This window comes from Martes martes, assembly GCF_963455335.1.
Source record: "Martes martes genome assembly, chromosome: 15".
In the NCBI taxonomy this organism is placed as follows: Eukaryota; Metazoa; Chordata; class Mammalia; order Carnivora; family Mustelidae; genus Martes; species Martes martes.
Window position 1 is genome coordinate 46,221,344 of NC_137903.1, and position 24,160 is coordinate 46,245,503.

The following is a 24,160-nucleotide window of genomic DNA, read 5'->3' on the forward strand; positions in this document are numbered from 1 at the left end:
TCATGTGTCTGTTAGCCATTCGAAGGGCACAGGCACCCCAATGTTTAGAGCAGCAACGTCCACAATAGCCAAACTATGGAAAAAGACCAGATGTCCATCGACAGATGAATGGATATGTATAGAATGGAATGTTACTCAGCCATCAGAAAGAATGAAATCTTGCCATTTGTAATGGCATGGTTGAAACTAGAGCACATTATGCTAAGTGAAATAAGTCAGAGAAAGACAAATATCATATGATTTCACTCACATGTGGAATTTTAGAAACAAAAAGATGAACATAGGGGAAGGGAAGGAAAAATAAGATAAAAACAGAGAGGGAGACAAACCATAAGAGACTCTTAACTCTAGCAAACAAACTGAGGGTTGCTGGAGCGGTGGTGGGTTGGGGGATGGGGTAACTGGATGATGGACATTAAGAACGGCACGTGATGTAATGAGCACTGAGTGTGATGTGCAACGGATGAATCATGAAATTCTATCCCTGAAATTAATAATATACTATATGTTAACTAAATTGAATTTAAATAAACATTAAAATAAATCTTTGGCAACTGAATGCTAAGATTAATAGTGAAGCTCTATGGCTTTGGATTCAACAAACATTTATTTGTCTAAATTAGTACAGCAAATATTTCAGTTAATCATTTTTGTTCCTAAGATGTTCTTAATTTACTCTTTACCTATAGTCAGTCTATAGGTTGTGTTCTTGACATGTTACTTGGTCTATTCTTACATTTCCAGGCAAACTTCTACTTTTCCCTTTCTGTCTTTCTCTAGGCCTTTTCTTCCTTTTCTCTGGCTACACACACACACACACACACACACACACACACACACACGGAAATTCCACCTAGCTAATCCTCTCCTCTCCATTACTCAGTTTCCTCCCCTATCCTGTTTAGTAAACATCCAGAAATCACGCAAACGGAGACAGACAACTGAAGGATTCAACACACGTATCTGCTGCTCAGTAAACACTCTGTGAACAGTCATTTCATCCTTGCTTATGAAGTCAGGAATTTAAAACCATGTAATTTAAACATATGCTTTCAACATGTCTTAAAATTCAGCAATCTTCCAGAAGAGGCAGTTTTAAATGACTTTTCCCTTAAAACCTGTGCCCGTATCCCCACTGCTGGGAAGCCGCCCTGTGTCGCCGTTTAGAACACTGGTTTCAGAGTCAGACTGTCTGGATTTCAATTCTCTCTCCTCCGCCTACTAGTTTCGGTAACTCTTCTCCGCCTTCGTTTCCTCATCAGGACACCTCGCAGTACTGGTGTGAAGGTGAACTGAGATAGTCCATTCATGTACCTCTCTTAGGAAAACGCCTGGCCTGTCACTGATTCGTTAGAAACGCGGGCTAGTAGTAGAGATAGTGGTGGCAGTGGCCTCATTTGCTTCTGCAGTACTCATTCATAATCCAAGTCGAGGAATGCTGTATGGTGGAGGATAATTTCACCTGCCAGCATCCCTCTTTCAGATTTCTGGGAACTCCGTATAAATAGACACGCATATATAAAACTGCATTTGTGGGGCACCTGGGTGGCTCAGTGGGTTAAAGCCTCTGCCTTCGGCTCAGGTCATGATCCCGGAGTCCTGGGATCGAGGCCCACATCGGGTTCTCTGCTCAGCAGGGAGCCTGCTTCTTCCTCTCTCTCTGCCTGCCTCTCTGCCTACTTGTGATCTCTATCTGTCAAGAAAATAAATAAAATCTTTAAAAAAAACCAAAAAAACTGCATTTGTGTGTATTTGAGAAAAAAGAAAGTCTATGTTCAAATTTCATAATTTCTAATACGTGTTAACTAGACATACATAAAATCATAAGAAATACTGATTTTTTTAATCTTAAAAAAAATCTTAAGATTGGCTTAACTGAGCTGAGTAAATGAACAGATCTTTCAGTAGCTGATTCAGAGGACTACATACTCACAAAAAAATACATATGTATTTTTCTACTCCCACACTTCTCTAAAGCCAAATATGACAAAGAAAATCTTTCACAAGAACAAAGTGGGCTTTAAAGTGAATGATTTAGGGATGCCTGGGTGGCTCAGTCGGTTAAGCGACTGACTCTTGGTTCCAGCTCAGGTTGCCATCTCAGGGTCATGACATTGAGACCTGCATCAGGTTCCGTGCTTAACTCAGAGTCTGCTTGGGACTCTTTCTCCCTCTCCCTCTGAGCACACACACGCACACACACCCTCTCTCTCTCAGATAAATACATCTTTTTAAAAAAATATAGTGAGGGGCTCCTGGGTGGCTCAGTGGGTTAAGCCTCTGCCTTCGGCTCAGGTCATGGTCTCAGGGTCCTGGGATCAAGCCCCACGTCGGGCTCTCTGCTCAGCAGGGAGTCTGCTTCCCCCACACCCCGCCTGCCTCTCTGCCCACTTGTGATATCTGTATGTCAAATAAATAAAAAATATTTTTAAAAAATATAGTGAGTGATTTATATTTTCTGGTTACATAGGATGCAAAGAAGATACCAATTATTTTCCAAATATTTGGAGCTTCCTCCTACTCCTCCCCCTTCCTCTCCTCTTCTTCTTTTTTCCTTCTTCTTCCTCCTCCTCCTTTTCCTTCTTCTTCACCATCATAAGTATCATCATCATCATTGTTATTATTATTAAATAAGCCTCACTTCTGTACCAGAAGAAGATCTACTTTCCTTATGAGATATTTGGAAATGGCACAATGGTTTGTGGGACAAACCCAGCAGTCAACAGATAAATGATAACTCACTGCTTTTTAGTTATAGTACCAAGTTAACTATTCTTTGCATAGCCTTTTACTTAAAGCTCTTTGTATGCATTTGAAATTTGATAATAATAACAATCCTGTGAAAGCAGTTAAAATATGCCAGTATAGATTTGAAGAAACCAAAGTTTAAAATTCCTAAAGACCTTGCTCAAAATCATATGATGAAAAATGAAGAAGTCTCAAGAGAAGGAGGAGACAAGCCACGGACTGAGAGAAAATATTTGCAAAAGACACATCTGATAAAGGACTGTTATCCAAAATACACAAAGAACCCTCAGAATTCAACAATAAGAAAACAAACATCCCGATTAAAAAGTGGGCAAAGAACTTAACAGACATCCCACCAAAGAGGACACATAAATGGCAAGTAAGCATATGAAAAGATGCTCTGTGTCATATGTCACCAGGGTAATACAAATTCGAACATCAACGAGATAACACTACACAACTATTAGAAACAACAAAATCCTAAATACTGACATCATGGAATGCTGGTGAGGATGTGAAGCAACAGGAACATTCACGCATGCCCGTGGGAATGCCACACAGGACAGCCACTTTGTCCAGCATTCATGTTCCTTGGTTTTTACCCAAAGGAGATGAAAACACATCCACACAAAAATCTGAACATGGATGTATATTTATAGCAGCTTTATAATTGCTGAAACTTCGAAGCAAATAAGATGTTCTTCAATAGGTGAATGGATAAATAAGCTGGTACATTCAGACCATGGACTGTTATTTGGTGCTTTTAAAAAAAGGAGTTTTAAGCCATGAAAAGACATGGAGGAAACTTGAATGCATATTCCGAAGTGAAAAAGAAGATGATCTGAAGAGGCTATATACTGTATGATTCCAACAATCTGAGTTCTGGAAAAGGCAAAACTGTGGAGAGAGTAAAAAGATCAACTGTTGCCTGACATTAGGGTGGGGAGGTAGAGGAATAAATAAACAGAACAGAGGGAGGCTTTGGGCAGTGAAACTGCTCTGTATGAAGCTATAATACTAGACACGTGTTATTCTACATTTGTGAAAACCTACAGAATATATGATACCAAGAGTAAACCCTGAAGTTTGAACTTTGGGTGACAAGGATCTGTCAATGTAGTTTCATAGACTGTAATAAATGTACCACTCTGATGTAGGATGCTGACAGTGGGGGAGGCTCTGTGTATATGGGTATAAGAAATATATGGGAACTCTGTTCTTTTTGCTCAGTTTTGTTGTGAATTTACAACTACTCTAAAAAAGTTGAAAATACAGCTACCCTACAACCCAGCAATTGCACTACTGGGTATTTACCCCAAAGATAACAAATGTAGTGATCCAAAGGGGCATGTGCACCCCAATGTTTATAGCAGCAATACCCACAATAGCCAAACTATGTTAAGAACCTAGATGTCCGGGGCACCTGGGTGGCTCAGTGGGTTAAAGCCTCTGCCTTCGGCTCAGGTCATGATCTCAGGGTCCTGGGATCGAGCCCCGCATTGGGCTCTCTGCTCCGCGGGGAGCCTGCTTCCTCCTCTCTCTCTGCCTCTCTGCCTAGTTGTGATTTCTCTCTGTCAAATAAATAAAATATTTAAAAAAAAAAAAAAAGAACCTAGATGTCCATCAACAGATGAATGGATAAAGAAGATGTGGTGAGTACAAACACACACACAGTAGAATATTATGCAGCCATCAAAAAACCCCAAATCTTGCCATTTGCAACAACGTAGATGGAACTAGAGGGTATTATGCTAAGAGAAATAAGTCACTCAGAGAAAGACAACTGTCATATGATCTCATTGATATGAGGAATTTGAGAAACAAGACAGAGGATCATAGGGGAAGGGAGGGAAAAATGAAATAAGACGAAACCAGAGAGGGAGACAAACCATAAGAGACTCTTAATCACAGGAAACAAACTGAGGGTAGCTGCAGTGGAGGTGGGTGGGAGGGAGGGGTGGCTGGCTGATGGACATTGGGGAGATTATGTGCTATGGTGAGTGCTGTGAATTGTGTAAGACTGATGATTCACAGACCTGTACCCCTGAAACAAAGAATACATTATATGTTAATTTAAAAAAGGAAAAAAACGAGTATTAAGAACTAATAAGAAATCCCTAAGAACATCCTGAATCTCATTCTCCAATCTAGGCTGGTACTAAAACCAAAGTAGGCATGTTCAAAGGGCCTTTGAATTTCTCAGCCTTATGATAAGCAGGGATGATCAAATGTACTGATGATCTACAGCAATTTTCTTAATAATTAACAAGCCATTATTACACCCACCTGACAGTCCCTCTATCAATACACATTAATTCTAGAAATGTTAGGCATATACCATTTATCTCCTTTGTACCGCTAGCACCCTTCATTAAAAGGAAATTCAAAATTAAAAAAAAAATAAAAGACCTAGACAACTAAAAAAAGTTAAAGTTTAAAAATATGAAGGAGCCAGAATGAGGACAGAGTTCTCTCCAGGGCAGGGTTCCTTCAAGATTCCTGCCTAATATATGGAATTAGGCCAATCATGGGCTTCGTGAAGCAGCAGGCAGCAGGCAAACAGAGACCAAAGGGGAGACTGGGAGCAGGGGTCAAACCTTGTGCCTGGTTGAAAGTTTTGTCTGCCCAGGGAACGGTTAATTTTTAAGATTTTTTTTTTTTTTTTTACAAGAAACTACAGGCTGGCCAAGCTGTGGGCTTGTGTAGCTGTTTCCCAGAGAAGGTGCCTTTCCTCTAGTTTATACAAACTCATTTTAATTTTAATGTTTGGTTCAGCAAGGATGAAACAGGCTCTTCCAAAATCTACACTGTGGTGGGGGGAATTCATGAATTTGGAGCAAGAAAACATTAAACATCGTCTAAAATCTAGATGCTTACATTCACAGGGTCATAGGATGTTTACCCAGTTGTTTTAAAACATAAAATTACTCCATTTTACCACATAACATTTGTTGTTTTTTTTTTTATATTTTATTTATTTATTTTTTTTAAATTTTTTTATTTTAATAAACATATAATGTATTTTTATCCCCAGGGGTACAGGTCTGTGAATCGTCTGGTTTACACATTTCACAGCACTCATCATAGCCCATACCCTCCCCAATGTCCATATCCCCACCACCCTCTCCCGTCCCCCCTCCCCCCCGCAACCCTCAGTCTGTTTTTTGAGATTGAGTCTTTTATGGTTTGTCTCCCTCCCAATCCCATCTTTTCATTTTTTCTTTTCCTACCTCCCCCCAAACCCCCCCACCTTGCATCTCCACTTCCTCATATCAAAGAGATCATATGATAGTTATATTTCTCCGATTGACTTATTTCGCTAAGCATGATACCCTCTAGTTCCATCCACGTCGTCGCAATACCACATAACATTTGTAACAAATATTCCTAATCCTCACCTTATCCCTGACCCGACTTCATCGCTGGTCCTGTGATCCACACCAAGCTGAAAACTGCCTTGTCAAAATGTGAAGGAACTCACTTACACTTACAAATAATGTCTATGATAAAAATTTCTTAATCTTTATTAAAAAAAATTTCTTGATAATTCCATCCCGCTTCATCATCACTGACCTCTTCCTAAGAGATAGATTGCTGACAATGGAATAAAGCTCAGGAATGGACTGAGAATAATTTTTCAGATGACACTGTATCAATAATAAAATTTTTACAGGTGAAATTTTAATTTTTAAAGCCCTGGGAGAATGTTCCCATATCACAATTTTCATGCCAAGAAGCCTAGTGTTCTCATCGGACTTAGATTTCGGTATTTCTACCATCCCAGTTTATTATCCATTTGTTTCATGGATAATGTTTTGAGATATTAAAAAAAAAGCATATGGGATATTTATGTTGGCATATTTTATTATACACACAGCATCAATTCTCTCTCTGAACCAAAAACGACAATTCTCTATCAGTCAGGGGCTGAACAGGGGACAGACTCAGACACAACATGGAGTTCCTTTCCTGATGGACTTCTGCCAGAGAAGATTCTCTTACCTTTGGGTTCTTGTGATTCATCGTCGCTATCTGAGCTGTCATTACTCACAATATGCTCTGCTGTAATATTTTCTGTGGGGAAAAAACCAAAACAGTTGAAGGATCTCAGGTGTCAAGACTCACAAATTTACTGCACAGAAGTCATCTCAGGAAAACCACCAAAGTGAACTCTACCAAGTTGACTTGTGTAAATTTAGATCAATTTAGTACCTAAATTTATTAGTTTTTTCTCATTGGACAAGAAAACCTCCCAGGACAGGAAAAATTAGTTTAAAACTACTCATTCGTGATTTAAAGGAAAGAACATTTATCTGTTTGTCTTAATGCTGACAGAAAGAAGAATTTGGTTATAGGAAGCTCTTTGTTGTACCAAAAGGTGTATTTTTCTGCAATTAAATATGTTTAAGTGGTGTTTATGATGGGAAATGCAGGGTAAAAGCAAAATACACAGAGGGACCACAGAACAATTCCTTCAAAATGAATGAAAGCTACTAATATAAGGTATCTTTTGATTTTCAATAATGCTGAACATTGTTCATTGAAATGTGCCTTTGGGGGACGCCTGGGTGGCTCAGTTGGTTGAGCAGCTGCCTTCGGCTCAGGTCATGATCCCAGCGTCCTGGGATCGAGTCCCACATCGGGCTCCTTGCTCGGCGGGGAGCCTGCTTCTCCCTCTGCCTCTGCCTACCACTCTGTCTGCCTGTGCTCGCTCGCTCTCTCTCTCTCTAACAAATAAATAAATTAAAAAAAAAAATTATAAAAAAAAATAAAAATAAAAATAAAAATAAAAAAAAGAAATGTGCCTTTGGGTGTCAAGAATTTATGCTTCCTCAAAACATATTAAGAGGGCAGTTATAGGGGTGCCTGGGTGGCTCAGTGAGTTAAGCCTCTGCCTTCGGCTTAGGCCCTGATCTCAGGGTCCTGGGATTGAGTCCCGCATCATAAGCCCTGTTCAGCAGGGAGCCTGCTTCCCTCTCTCTCTGCACTTTCCTCTCTGCCTACTTGTGATCTCTGTCTGTCAAATAAACAAAATAAAAAAAAAAAAAAAGAGGGCAGTTATAAAAACTAAAATAGAAACCATAAATCCTTAACACATAGAGACAGGAGTAAAATCCAGATAATAACTAGTTGTTGTTTTTTTTTCAAGTAAAAATTACCTAAACTATGGAGTACACAGACTATTCTTATCATCAGCATTTATAGAAAAATCAAACTTTCTTTGGACATTTACATGAAACCACTTTCTGTATAGTGACTTTTTTCTTCTATCAGTCAGTAGAATTTTTTATTTTAAAAAATATGACTCTAAATGTATAATTTTCACTGACAGAATCATTTTAAGGCTTTAAACTCAGAGAAATGAACTCTAAATTTATAATTTTCAGTGACAGAATCATTTGGGGACTTTAAAAACTTGGAGAAATCTGTGTGTAACATTTAGTTTCCCCATATTACTCTGCATATGTTTACTATACCTACATAAATGTCATATACATGAATGACAAGGTATATAATGGAAGGGTTTTAAAAGCTTGAGGTAATAGGCTAACTTCAATTTTTAGATTTAACTTTACTGGCATGATTACACATATGGAATTCAATAAAAGGTAATGTCATTTCATTTTGTGACTATTACACAAAGTAGTTTTGTTGTATAGAAGAGGGGTGGTGTTAAGAAATGATCCGCTCTAGGTATCCTATACATTAGGCGTGTCTCTGGTCCTCTATGTAATTGAGCAGAACAAAATTTTCTTCCCGTATGCATTTTTTCCTCTGGTCTTATTTGATACTCTCATTTAAGAAAATGGTTCACCAAAAAAAAAAAAAAAAAAAAGATTTCACTTCTCTTTTGTAAAGATATTTTTAAGAGATGAATATCTCAATATCTATCTATTTTCCATTGCTATAGTAGAACATATAGCTCCATCTGTCCAAAAGCACAGAATGCCCACATTCCAAATTCCTTGAGAATGTAAAGAATTTCATTTAGAGCTGTCAGATTATGGTCCAATTTATCATGACGTCTTTCTTCAGAAGGGAGGAAGCAAAAACAGAAACCACCTGTGAACACCCCTTTAAGAGGTAGACTTTGGGCAACTGGTGGATGAAAGCGTCACCAGGAGTCTTTGGATTCCCCTCAAGTCACTTCTCTGGTCTCATTTCTGGAAACCCTTACCTAATCTGAGGTAACACGCATCCTGCTGGCCGGTGGATCTCAAGTACACAATATTCCCCCTCAGTCTGACACACAGGGCAAGGAAACGGGCTGCCAAACCACTGGCCCCAAAGGAAACATCTCCCAACAAAGAATATTCTGAAGACTATTTAGTATAAACACTCTCCTTTTCCTTGGCCTCCAGCCATTGTCTCACCCACCTCAGATCTGTTATTTCAGTCCTATTCTCTTCCTGCCATAGGGGGAAAAAAAATAACAAGCCCAAGGTTTATCTGGATTATTCAACCTAGAGGGAGCACAGAGAAGCGAGTCTCATGTGGTCCATCTGTCCTTTCTCTCTTTGCTTCTGAAATCTTCACACGATTTTGAGAAGTGTTAGTTATTTCCATAAAATGAGAGTCATAAACAGGCTATTTATCCATGTGGGGTATAATGGTCATTAAAAAAAGTCAAGTCAGGGACGCCTGGGTGGCTCATTTGGTTAAGCGTCTAACTTCCGCTCAGGTCATGATCCCAGGGTCCTAGGATCAAGTCCTATATCCGGCTCCTCACTGTGCGGGGAGCCTGCTTCTCTCTCTGCCTGATGCTCTCCCTGCTTGTGCTCACTCGCTCTTTCTCTCTCTCTCACAAATAAATAAATAAAATCTTAAAAAAAAAAAAAAAGTCAAATCAGAGCATTTTAGCAATAGACTCTTGGCCTCTTAGAATGGGGCTCTGTCGTTAAGGCTGGAGCAGGCTCAAAGTTCCAGCTACCTTGGCCTCTTGCTAACTGAGTGCTGCTCAGAGGACAGGAGCAAGTTCAAGTGCACAGTGCTTTCCTTATTGCTTTTATTTTTATTTTAAAATCATTGGTTCTAGTGCAATCGTAAGATCACTTCTCACTTCTCCATTACTTACGAAGAACGACCCCAAAATACAAGTGATACCACTGAAGAAAATATTAAGGATGGTGGAAAATTTCTGTGGACTTACTATCAACATCGAACAGCTAAAATCAATTTTGCAGGAGGAATGATAACACTCCTTAGAAGCCAATTTGTAGTGTATTAATCAATGTTACAATTGTGGGGTTTTTGTTTTGTTTCGGTTTGGTTTGTTTTTTGTTTTGTTTTGTTTTGTTTTGTGTTTTTTTGCATATAAAGCTTAATTAAATCCACTGTCACTGCCTGGAAAAACTAAGGGCAGCTTGTCAAAAAAAAAAAAAATCCCACATTAAGTGTTTTAGATGCAAGTATTTTTCAAATGAATAGATTGTTGAAAAAGTCCTTCATGTTATTCTGTGAACTCTGTCCTCACATACTTGATACTTCATGGACAGAGAAGAGGTAGGAGGTAGTGTGCTGATAATACACAGGACCCTCTACCACAACCCTCCGCTGGGCTGGCCCCATAATTCAGATTTAGCACTCACTGCTCCTTCCCGTAGCAACAGCCATAAGGAAACAGCTGGCAAGGTACTTGGGAGACACTGAATGTATGTTTCATTCTGTTTGCTTTGAGTCAAATTTACTCATCAATGAAAAGCGATGTTCCTGTCATTAATCTTTTAATGAACGGAAAACCACTGGTCCTCAGTTGGGTCTGTCTACTTTTTCAAGTTTTGTAAATATTATTTTTTAATTTATGATGGGCCAATGAGTTAAATTTAAAGAAAATCATTAGTGTTAATTTACTGGATGTAATTTGAAATATTTTTTCCTCCTTTTTGGTATGACTTGGCTATAGGAAGCTAACAGAATTCTAGTGACTTAGTATTTAAGAGGTAAATGAGTTACAAGCATGAACTTAAGCATCATACTGTGTTCAACTGCTGATGAATCTAATCTTTTAAAAGAGACCCCTATTTGATAAAAGTATTCTCTAACGCAAGTAATACATTTAGATACATAATGACAAAGAGGAATGAAGATGCTCCAGTTAAAAATTATTCTTAGGAATCAACAGTTCTTACAAATTTTAAAACCTCAGTGTCAGAATAATACTTAATAAGTAATATACAGACGATTCTTAGGAAATACTTGATTTAAACAAGTTACTGGTAACTTTAGAACAATGACAATCTTAATGGTGATTTAATTTTCTATACATGCATGTTAAAATTTATCAATTTAGCACAATATGGTCAACAGAAACATGTTTTAATAATACCTAATTCTTCCTCCATTGTGGAACCTTTATTTTGTGAGCCAGAAACTCCCAAGACTCTGTTGAACAATATAGAAAAGGCACTGCCCCAGACACCTAAAATAAAGCAAAAATGGAGAATAACTTAAAATGCACCAAGATTTAAAACAGTCAAGCAAACAAATAGTATTTTGATCACTTACCCATTAGGAAATGCAAGGGGTTTTCTTCATATTTCTTCACAACTGTTCCCATAAAAAATTTGCTTCCAAATAAGTCAGGAGCCATAAAAGTACCGTATTTAGCCATACCAATCTCATACGGGCTAAATTCAACCCAATCTGAAAGCATTTAAAAAAAGTATAATCCATTAATAGGAAAATACTACAGAAATGTGGACAGTTGAAGATCACTTCTAACAATGCCTTAATTATTTTCAATTATTTAAAATATTTTAAAAATTAACCAAATGCCTATTATGTATAATGCTCAAACTGAATATCTTTTGCATTTAAAAGCTCAGACATCTTTTTGGAGCCCACTTTATGAAGTCCATCTTAACTGTAAAGAATGTAAAACAGAAAACTGTTAGCTCAGATGTAAAATCTACAAAGTAGATAGAAGAAACTATGATAATGCAAGCAGACTATGAAAAGGAAGAAAGTATTTTCTAACATTTGCCTTTTCTTCTTCTTTCTTTAATTTTGCTTATTAATCATTCTTCTGACTCAAGATTATAATGCAAAGTTTTTATGCTGAATGTCTTAAGAAACACATTAATACGGTCAAGAAAGCATACTTTCTAATAAAAGCTATGGAGCCCTGGGTTCAAATCCATTTTGCTGCTTACCAATTATGCAAGCCTTGGTAGATCACTTGTGTTCTTTGTGTTTAGTTCCCTATAGAATATGAGTAATATCAGAGGATTGTAAAATTGTTGTGAAAATCTGATGGGTATAGAAATGTAAAGAACTTAGACAAGGGCATAGCACATTTGAATCACTCTATAAATGGTAGCCACTATTAGATTTCATGCATATCCTTGACTATCACTGTGTTTAATTATGCATCGAAAACGGATTCCTTGTTTCTGATTCCTACTTCCCACGCTTGCTACTCTCAGCACCCCCTTCCTGTTAAACAGTACTACTTTTCAGATATTCATACCACTATTCATACTTTATCCTTGACAGCTCTTTTCCATTTATATCTTATATATAAAACCTCAAGTTCCGTAGGCTCTCTTACCAGATATGGTTACAAACAGGCTGCTTATCCATTTGCCCACCATGGACCACCATCCATTTGTACCCTACTGGTAGAAGCTGCCATACTCTCTCCCTGGATCTCCACAATAGTCTTCTAGAACAGCTCTTCTCTATGCTCCTGCTATCTTTTTGATACTTGTGGCAAGAATGAATTTTTAAAAATAGAAATCACAGCACACTAATGCCAGCTGAAAACTTTCCAATGGCTCCCCATTATACTGAACATAAAAATGTAGTCAACAAGTCTTCGGGACAGTCTTGCCACTGCTCCCTGACCTCATGTCCTAACCAGCCTCTCATTATGTTGGTCTTGCTCCTTCCACTCTAGCCACACAAATCTTCTTAATTTTCCTCAAAGAGAAAGCTCAATGACACCTCAGTGCCTTTATGCTTCCTATTACCTTATGCAACTACAAGGCTTGCTCCTTCTCAACCTTTAGTTCAAGGTCCAATTTCGTTGGCCACCCTCTGTAAAGTCCCACAACCATCTACCCTTGCCTAACCCAAAACCCTCTGCTCTCCTTTATTCCCCCCTTCTAAAATCATTACATGCCTATCCAAACAATCCAAAATCCAAGTAACTCAAAAATCCACAAATTTTTCTGCTATTCATTTGGTGGTAAAATCTGACCTGAATTCATTCAGCAGAGAAAAAGTCTGGAAATGATATGAGGCTGAATTTTTATTTATCTCACTAAATATGAATACTGACACATCCTATTAGAGAAATTACTCTATTTGATTATGAGATCTCAGGGCAGTATTATTTAATAAACGATGTATTTTTTTTAACTTTAAAGTCTAAAATATTCTGAACCCCAAAACATTTATCCCCAAAGTTTTAGAAAAGGGATTGTGGATGTGTATTTATTTTTTACTCAGTGGCAGATTGTAACATTCTACCTTTCTTCAAGGAAGTTATGAAATCACACTTGAGATGAGAACACATTATAATTCATTTGAAATCAAAGCCAAATGGCACATATACCTTTCACCAGAAAGTGGTGTGCTTTATAAAGATTTACATGGAGTTAGTGAGACATGACTAGCAATGACTCAGAGGTTGCTAGGAAAATTCTGTTCTCTCTACAAGCAATTTCCCATCTCCAAATTTCATCCCCTTATCTTGGGTATTGAAACACAATGATTTCTCGAGTAACGTCTTCTTTAATAATGCTGTGTATGCGCAGACAGTAATTACAGACATTCTCAAGGTAAGCTTGCTTTCAAGGTAAGGTAAGTCCTTACTGAAGGACTCACTAGAGTAGTATGTAACTATTATTCTTTTTGCTGTTGACTCACACATTTCAAACTTGAACCTCTCTCTCGTACCTCCATGTACTCCTTTCCAACTTCCTGCTGAGCATTTACACTTAGACACACCGTCATCACATCTCACTGTGCTTACCTGGAAAGGAACTCATCATCCTTCCTCCCAGTCTAGCTTACCTGTTTCCGTAAACCACACTATCATAGCCCTCAAAAGCAAGTTTTTTAAACTGAAACCCCTCATTTACTCACGAACAATCAAACCCATTCATTACCACCTCTCACGGGTAACCTCTGGGCTTTTCACAACCATCTTCATCTCGTCTTTTCGGGATCTCCCTGGTTCCAGGACATTATTACAAGAGCACAGTGGTCGCGCTGCGTCCTGTTTCTTTCCTTGCTAATCTACCCACATGAATCACCAAAATACTTTTTTTTTCCCCAAACACACTAAACAATTTAATTGCCCTGCCCCCAAACACCAAATATTTCCCATTATCATAACTGAACAAAAAGATTTCTGTCTGGAATTCAAATCTTTCTGTAACTTGGCACTAACAGTGTTCCCAAATGTACCACCCACCTTCACCAACTCATACTAAGGCTAGTTTCTTTTTACTGCTCTCCAAAACCTACTTTCGCTCCCCTTCTGAGCATTTTCTCATGCTATTTTGCATAAATAGGACAATTCATCTCCCTTGATAGACCTTTCCATGTTCAACTGAAAACTGAGTTCCTTCACCCACATGAAGTCTTTCTTATGACTATTAAATCTCTATGATATCTTACTCTTAGGTCAGTTCTACACACTTTAAGAGATCATAATGTTCTATGTGTATGGCTCATTCATTTTCCATGTTTTATTTTTGTCTTGTTAATGGGACTGTAACTTTCCTGAGGAATAATAAATACTATGTATTTGCTCTCAGAGTATCTGTCAAAGAATTTAACATGGTGTTGAGCTTATAAATTGTGCTCAATAAACGCAATTTACTGACCAATGGAAATGTAAAAATGAAAGCACTGTAGTGAAGTGAAGGAGTCAAAAAATATTTAACAGTTTAAACAACTAATGTTTATTTGTTTAAGATCTTCAAAAGAGGAAAATGTTTAAAACTATTCTACAGGGAAGAAAAACATTCTCTGAGATTGTGGAAATAAAGTTGATAAAAACTTCTGTAAGCTAAGATAATCTGGTTCTTTGACTTTTAAAAATATTATTCAGATAATATTTCAACTTTTTTCCCCCAAATATCCATTTTTAATGTAAGCAAACTTTAAAGTAATATAGACATCTCTCTTCCCCCACCCCCCAATAACCCAAGCTACTTGAAGCTTTGTAACATAACACCTTTGAATCTCTTATCTAGGTACAAGATCTACATAACTCATGCTTGATGGCTTTGTCCAACTCTGTTGGAAGAAACAGCTTGGAACTTCCTTATCATAAAAGTTTAAAGATTTTATTTATTTGACAGAGGGAGAGGCAGGGAGAGAGGGCACACAAGCAGGGGGAGTGAAAAAGGGAGAAGCAGGGCTTGATCCCAGGACCCTGGGATCATGACCTGAACCGAAGGCAGACTTGTAACGACTGAGCCACCCAGGTGCCCCCTTATTGTAAAAGTTTAGCAATGAAGGTTAGTTATGTATCTCTCATCTCTGTAATGATATCACAGTGAGGCAGATGGCCCAAATCAGATACTTTAAGCTCAAAAGGTACGTAAAACAACCTTTCCCACTCTAGCTGAATCCAAAACAGTCCTTTGTTCTTTCATGATCGTGGTTAGATTTCCCAATGAGAATGGCTACTGCCTCAAAGTTCAGAATCAAAAAAAGGTGACTATGAAAATGACATGACAATCATAACACTAGTAATGACACTATATTTTATGTCTCTTCATGATGTTCCATCTTCTGCCTACCTCAGGTGACTGTCCTAATAGCTCTGTAAGATAAACCTGATGTTTATTAATATCCCTTTTTTTTTAATAAGGAGGAAAATAAGAATCAGAAAGATTAAATGACCCACCTAAGGTATTTCAGCTTAGAAATAAGGCAGGGCTTACAAATTAGTCTAGTGCTTATTTGGCCACATCATAATGCTTTTGGGGTAAAATGGCTTATTTGGCTATGCACAGACTTGACTAGCATTCTAGTAGGATTTATCGACCTATTTGCAAACATTCCAAGACCTCACAAAACAATAGCGATAGGAAAGCAAAAACCCAACCAAACCAATTTCATCACGGCACTTAAACTTTTCTTCTATGAATGAATTTCAATTCTCCCTACGAACTTCATTACAATCAAGATCTTGCTCCTTATTATTGCTGGGCATGCCACAGTTACCCCAGACTCCTAATGCATGCTCGACCCCCCCATGCAATAATTAAATTTACCTTTTATCTATAAAATCTGTTTATAGCTAAGATCCAGACCTCTGATTTCTTGTACAGCTTTCATAGAGTACTAAATTTTTAAGATTTACTTAAACTTAAGTTGGGCCTGCCACCGTTTATGTACTCTGCATACTTTATATCATTTTTTTTTAATAGAAACATGTTGACAGGCTCATCCTTATTTAAGAGATGTAGAAGCCAACTAAAAGATATCATGTGTCTTGGTCAAGGAACAATGCAGAGTAACTTCTTTCTTGGGCCTTCGCTTCTTTAATAATTATTGTAAATCTTTCAGATTATAAGGCCTCATAGAATGGGGGCAATATACTGTGGTGGGGGAGGGGAGTTCATGCTTAGCACCTGGCTTACTACGTTCTACACAGTCAGTAACCAGAGAAGCCAGTATTTTCATAAAACAAAGGATTTTCGAGAATAAATCTCAGCTCTGCTACTTACTTTCTGTGTGGCAATGTGCAAATCATTTAATCTTTCTGAGGTTTTGTTCTTTTTTGTCTATGAAACAGAGCTAAAAATACCTCACTTCCTGAGCTGTAGCAAAAGTTAAGTAAGCTAATCAATACGTTAAGTGATTTCTGAACCATCAGCATGATGGTTTTTAGTCAATATAACCGGTAAACAGTTGAATGGATGCATTCCAGCTGCACTGCTTTTTATAAATAATTTTCAAGGGGAGCTTGGGTGGCTCAGTTGCTAAGTGCCTGCCTTCAGCTCAAGTCATGACTCCAGAGTCCTGGGATCGAGCTCCACATCAGGCTCCCTGCTCAGCAGGAAGCCTGGTTCTCCCTCTCCCCTGGCTTGTGTTCCTTCTCTTGCTGTCTCTCTCTCTGTCAAATAAATAAATAAAATCTTAAAAAAAAATTTTCTTTTCCAAAATTCTTCTTGCCTAAGAGTGGTCAGTTGAAAAAAGTAAGGCTTTGTAAAATTGGAAAAGGATTCTGGATGTAAATCTGTTATTTACATGCCATGCACAATTTTTCTTTTCTTTTAAGCTTATGGTGTGACTGATTTCCCTGAGGTCCTTTTCCTAAAAATATGAACCCTACCAGCTATAGTGAGAAGTGCTTCCACACTGCAGATTAGGACTGCCAAAGGCCCCCAGAAGCATGAGATCACAGGCTTTGAGAGCGCCCAACAAGCAGCAGAGCCACAGAAGAAACAAATATTTACATTTGAGATTTAACAAAACGAGGCATTTTGTTCACCAGCTGCCCCAAGCACAGACTAGTACCTTTTAAGTACCGTATTATAAAAATTACAATAGGGTTCTGAATGATAAACATACATCATATTACCCTATTTAATGAAAACAGCAGCAGTAAGCAAAATAATATGCATGGCCTAGAAGCACTAGGCACACTATTTTGTTAAAAGCCCCTGAGAAATGAGGAAATTGATATTGCAGTCATGACTTTTTATAGTTTCTATTTCACTAATTTAAATGAAGAAGTATAGGTTACTAACTTCATGGAATATTCCCCACAACGAGAAAATCATCTAGCTTAATATTTTCTTGTATCTTCCAATGTTTTCATGTTAGAGAAAATATATGAAAACAGACAACTAAAATTGCTTATAACCTTCCTCTAATGAAAATCATAAGAAACCATGGTTCAAAGGTTCGAGGAAATGTTTTGAAAGAGGAAATTACATACCTGCAAACATTAGCTCTGAAACATCGGGTTTGACATGGAGACAGGTGAAGAGAGGTAAAGGGCATTGACCAGAATTGACTTTTTCCTTCAAGCTACTCAAGGTAGTGTTCATTCTCTGTCCACAGAAGAAATAAAGACATGATTTTAAATACAGAAGCAAACACAGATAGAAAGCTATTTAAAGTAGGACTTCCAATTGAGACACTTAAAATGCTCATAATAAAAATAAGTCTTATGTTTTCTAGAAATCTCTGGGTTCTAATAAATAACAAAAGTAAGCTCTAGGGAGGTAATTATCTTCATTCTAAAAAAACCCACAACTTTAAAGGCTACATCTATGTTTGAGCTGAAGAACTTGGCAGCTACGAAACCATGAAAAAATAATTTGGACCCCGGATTCCCTGGAACTGACTCTATCTCCCCCGCTTTATTTTCCCATAGAAAGTCACACTGTAGTCATGTGCCAAATGGGCTTTTTCCATGTGAGTCACTCCCTCTTCTGACTCTCTTATAGGCAACCTCCATTTGCCTCTACCATTACAATATTACTTGCATTCATCTTAAAGACTGCCATTGATTGGGTGGCCAGTTAAGGGTTAAAATGTGTATTTTTTTTTTTCCCAAAGAAAAAGAATACAAAAGTAGTTCACTATACATCAAAACCGTTACACAGAATGAGTAAGCACTAGCTGGAAACGTACAAGTGTTATGTCTGGCGCGGGGGTATGTGCTTAAGACACATTGTTGACTGGGTCAGTTGAGTCAAGTGACGTTTACAAAATACATAATTTTCTTTTATTAAAACATTATGACATACAAGGTATACTTATATTAAAAGGGCCATAGATTGAGTCATGGCTTACATTGTGAATTAGTGTTTCTCCTATTAACATCCCAAAGATATCGGTAAATGTGACAGGCTGTCCAGAGCTTTTCTTCTTCCACAGAGACTCAACGTATCTTTTAACTTTCTGTGGTGTGAGAAGTAAAAGGGGATTGTGGCTAACGTTTTTCATCAGTTCTTCATTAATCTCCTCTGGCCCTTTCTGTGGAAAATCAGGGTGAGAATAGAGGGTTGACATGTACCTGTAAAGAAACAAAAGATGATTAGCGAAGAGAAAGGGCATTGCATGGTAGTCTCCAAAGAAGGCAGGTACTCTTTGTCATAAAAATTAAAAAAAAAAAAAGAATGTTAGAAATAGTTGATTAACTTAATTATCTGACTAAAAATATCAATCCATTTAAGGCAAAGAATGTATCGGTCAGAAAGGAGCTGGTCTACAATGGAAGCCAAGTAAAAGAGAGGTCTCAGGGGAAACAGTGGATTTCCCATGCCCAATCCAGAGAGGAGGACGCCCTGCCAGGCTTACACCGTGCACTGTTTAGCCTCTAGAAATGGGTAAACCCTATTAGACTATCAGAGACCAATGAAAACAACACGTTTGAGTCAAGTAAACAAGCTGACTTGTCTGGATGTAATAGTAGTCACGTAATCTGATAGTCTGACTTTCCATAATGATTATCTACAGGTAGGAAATGTGCTGCTGTCTAACAAACCTATTCTGAATGCCTAATTTTCCAGACAAATGTGGGGTTTATTTGTTTGTTTCGTCCACTGGAAACTGGGCAGAATCCTAAGTCTTGAGAATTACAGGTCTCAGAATTTCTGTGCATCCAAATGGGATGGTGAACTCCTGGAGAGAAAGAAGTCTTTGAGGTAAATGCTTTCTTGTGGAGATTTTTGGCCAACAGCCATTTGACCACTTCTAATGAAACTGGAAATCAGTAGACACTACCCTGGTGTTTGATATTTAGACAATAAACACTCAGTGACCACCCTCCTTCCCGTGCACCAATATCTCTAGTATTGTAGTTCTCCATACTGAATATGAAGTGTGACTTTGTGTATCTGTCTCCCTTACTAAATTATGACCTCCCCCAGGGAAAACTTTGTTTATTCAACTTCTCTAGTCTCAATGACTAGCAAATGTCTGGCATGTGGAAAGCATGGTTTTTTGAACTACTGAACAGAGAATACAAAATAATGAAAGAAAGAAATAACCACCACGTCATCTAACCAAAGAGTATATAAAATAGCACATAGTTTAATCTCCTGTTTCCTTGACATTCAAATCAAAGTATCTATTACAATGATTTATCTTTCCTTTAGAGAGAGGAAAAAACTAACCCTTAATGGGCCCCTGCCATGCCCTAGGCCTGTGCTGGCTAACTGGGCATAAGCCGTTGCCTTGAAGACCCACAACAACTTCCAATTCTTCTAAGAGAGGATTGATGCATTTAAATCAACGTTCACAATTCCCCAGTTAATAAAAGAACTAGAATTTAAAATGCGTCCTCTCCCCCAATAGGTTTTATTGTTTTTTCTTAATCTCTTAAATAAGATTTCAGTTCTTAGAAACCAAACTACTTCCATTTTACATTAAATTAGAATTTTCTTATTGGATTCAGAGTTCTTTGGAGACAAATTGAGAATAATTTTAAGTCAACAAATGGAGACTGATGAGAGACCTAACATGGAACACATACTCTGAAAAACATGTTTTTTAAATAAAATTTCTTAAAAGATCTTTATCCTAATATTTCCCAAAACCTTGTGAGAAAGATAAATCAAAAAGATTTACTCTGAACTCGAGCCTGGAATAATCACCAAATATCTAGAAAAATACAATTTAGACTGTTTGAGAGATAAAGGGTCTATCCATTCCTGTAGTTATTCCAAGGTCTATCACATGATTCATTCAGATCAATGAAGACCTGACTTTCTGGACCTTATCATTCTTTTCAATAATTGCACACATTGATGGTATGTATTGGTTTACACTTAAGAACATAAAAAAATAGGAAAATAAAACATCTTTTGCTCTGAGTAGTTGGTTCTGGAACTATTCATGATATACTTCATTCTCTAACACTAAGAAGAAGTTATTTACTGTTCTCATTAACAAGAATAATTTCTACCTCCATGGGCCATTGGCTTTCCCCCAACTTATTAAAAATTATATTATGTCACGGTACATAGTTTGGATTTTGCCTTGGATTTTAGAAAGCTTAAACCCAACCCTGTGTTTCATGCTTCTCAGAGTTATAGGTTATATAGCATGAATTTTTAATTGAATCTCTAGTTACATATTTACTTACATTTTTTCACTTCTATCTTTACTGAATGCAATCCAGTTCTACTTTATAATAACATGTATTAAATCCTTTCCTTAATGAAGCTGGGTAAACATAGGGAGAAGAACCAAACACTTAATGTCAGTTAAAATCAATTTAGCTGCAGAATGATTTTTTTTTAAAAAGGTAGGTAAAAAGGGTGCAACTACTCTGGAAAACAGTGTGGAGGTTCCTCAAAAAGAGCTACCCTATGACCCAGCAATTGCACTACTGGGTATATATCCTAAAGATACAAACGTGGTGCTCTGAAGGGGCACGTGCACCCGAATGTTTATAGTAGCAATGTCCATAATAGCCAAACTGTGGAAAGAGCCTAGATGTCCATCAACAGATGAATGGATAAAGAAGAGGTGGTATATATACACAATGGAATACTATGCAGCCATCAAAAGACATGAAATCTTGCCATTTGCGACGACGTGGATGGAACTAGAGGGTATTATGCTGACTGAAATAAGTCAATCGGAGAAAGACAACTATCATATGATCTCTTTGATATGAGGAAGTGGAGATGCAATGCGGGAGGGTTGGGGGGAGGTAGGAAAAGAAAAAATGAAAAGATGGGATTGGGAGGGAGACAAACCATAAAAGACTCAATCTCAAAAAACAGACTGAGGGTTGCTGGGGGGAGGGGGGACGGGAGAGGGTGGTGGGGAAATGGACATTGGGGAGGCTATGTGCTATGATGAGTGCTGTGAAATGTGTAAACCTGGCGATTCACAGACCTGTACCCCTGGGGATAAAAATACATTATATGTTTATTAAAATAAAATTTTAAAAAAAGAAAAAAAAGGTAGGTAAAAAGGAAATAATAGGATCATTCTGCTATTGGAAGTTGTCATTTCCAAATGTTCAGCAGAATAATTACTCCAATCTCATGACATTATTTAAGATGTCCCTTCTCATCTATATTTAGCTGGTCTTTAAATGAACCAATTTAAGATTCTAGTAAGTACCTCTGCCCCCATGAATTGCCTCCAGCAAGATCCGAAGGCCCTTGTCTTCTCTTCCTTTCTTCCCAATGTTAGCCATTGGCTTTAGATCAAGTAATTCTTCCCTCTGGGGCTGGGGGACTCCTCAAAAGCTAGGACTTGTATCACAGCTTCAGCGGTTGATTTTTTTAAGTGGTCAGAATGTATATGGATACCAGCCCAATCCTCTCTTTTTTTCCACGTAGAATGGTTGTAGTCCAGTTCTGCCCTCTAAAGTTTGAAGTAAAGTCATTCACTTGGGGGAATCTCTCTCTCCCCTTTTCCCTCTCTCATTCTTTTCCTATCATGAAGCAATTGGCTTGAGGAGATACAAGCCCCAGTCAGAGACCTAGAATACCTCAAACACTGGCACCAGGTTAATGTTCTCCACTTGTTCAGCATTTATGACACCATATTCCTTAGAATTCGCGAGCGTGAGTTGGACAGACCTTTCATGGTGTCATTGTGGTGACATCTGAGACCTGAGTTTTTGCTTTGGTGAAGCTAAAGATGGAGCGATAGAGGCAATGGCCAATTTTCTTTAAATAGCTTTCTATGTTTCCTTGGTGACACCAAGGCAAGATTCAGCTATTACTAGCTTCTGTGGACATGCTACCATCTAAAGCACATATAGACATCACTCCAATCCTCCAATTCTGAAGTCCATAGTTCAGCCTTAATTTTCATCTCTTTACTAATACATGACTCCTAATTATACCAATCAAATTTATACAACTAAGTGTCTTAGACACAGCAGGGCCTCTATAAATAGTTAAGTAATGAACGAAATGATCCTCAAATTATTTCTCTGTAAATCTGAAAATATCTGCCTCTAATTTTTCGACACATTTATATGATGGGGACACATCATTCTCTCATATGAATGCATTCTAGGCTAAGTGTGAAATGTTAATAGCTAAATCATGTCAAAAGTCCACAAGGAAGAGTTCCTGGGTGGCTCAGGCAGTTGAACAACTGTCCCACCCTTGAGTTTGCCTCAGCTCATGATCTCAGGGTTGTGAGACTGAGCCCTTGTAGGCTCTACGCTCAGTGCAGTCTGCTTGTCCCTCTCCCTTTTCCCTTCCCCTCCCCCCACCTGCCCAAACATGTGCTCACTCACATGTGCGTACGCTCTTGCTCTCAAATAAATAAATAAAATCTAAAAAAAAAAAAAATCCCACAAGGAATTCTCAGTACAATCCCTTCTTCCAAATCACACAGCCAATGTTTTAAAATACCAGTACCAGACCTCTAAGGACTTGCCGAATCAGCATCCTCAGGGGTAAACATATAGAACTTCCATGCCTAATAAGTGTCAAAAGCCAAGCCTCAAAAGCATTTTTTGGGACTTGACATTTGTAAATAACCTAAACCTCTAAAGAAATCTCTAGATTCATTTCCCCCTCAAAATGGTTACTTTTGCAAATCTTCAGTCATTAAATATGTGATAAGTTGGAGAGCCCCACTAAAGAACAAGACAAGCACAGTTCCACCCCCCCCACCCCCCGTGCCAAACAACGTATTTTCTCTAACTTCCATCTTGATCTTTCAGTCTATCACCTCTTATGAGGCAACGTCTCCTAAAATTGTTTCATTTTTCAGTGCGGCAGGAATTCTTCAGACTGTCCAACTGAAAGTTCTCATTCTTGAATTCCATTTCAGTCAGTTTAATGAATTGAGCCCCATGGTTACAGATGGAGAGCTGCTCTCAATTTTCTTTAGATGGTAATGCCATACAAACATGGTAGTCAAGACCCTTTAACCCCTCAGGATTCTACAAATGAAGCTGTACTGGGGAAGAGAGTTGTGCTGACTGGTTGGCTAATACAAGCAATGAATAATAAGTATCATACAAAAATAATTTCAGAAATAATTGCCCTAAAGTTAGTAACAGTTACAAGGGAAGGCTTTGTCCTACATAAAATTCTCTTTTGTGATCACAGAAACTTTTTGGGAGGTCCAGGGCTTCTCCAAATATTTCCGTATTACCTCATTTGTGCCAAGTAATGGTCATGTGTCAACAGAACATAAAAACTTACACAACACAAGAGTGTAATTTGTTTATCCAAGTCTTTCTGAATTCCTTCCTTTGAACTTTTTTACCTTCTCACCTATACTCTTCAAGAGAAAATTAATATGAATCATCAGACCACCTTTTCTTCTGTCTCAGGAAGTATCTCTCCTCTCCACGATGAACAGCTTTCACTTGTGCTTTTTTTTAATCTTGTCCTGTCCTGTCTCGGTCTGAATCTTTTTCTATCCATGAAGCATCTATTTCTTTATCTTTCATCTATCCGTCTACACTGTTTCCTTTACCTCAGACTTCTACACAAAT

General features: G+C 37.9%; 1 protein-coding gene across 2 annotated transcripts in view; it reads right to left on the reverse strand.

The window, feature by feature from the left end:
• Positions 1–24,160, reverse strand: part of PLA2G4A (phospholipase A2 group IVA) — a 165,045-nt gene that overhangs the window by 31,762 nt on the left and 109,123 nt on the right. For both annotated transcript variants that reach the window (XM_080824658.1, XM_080824659.1), the window contains 5 exons: positions 18,523–18,745; positions 17,660–17,774; positions 11,254–11,391; positions 11,075–11,167; positions 6,751–6,822 (listed from right to left, as the gene is read on the reverse strand). In XM_080824658.1, the coding sequence (XP_080680784.1) occupies positions 6,751–6,822; positions 11,075–11,167; positions 11,254–11,391; positions 17,660–17,774; positions 18,523–18,745 (641 nt within the window). The remainder of the gene's footprint in view (positions 1–6,750; positions 6,823–11,074; positions 11,168–11,253; positions 11,392–17,659; positions 17,775–18,522; positions 18,746–24,160) is intronic.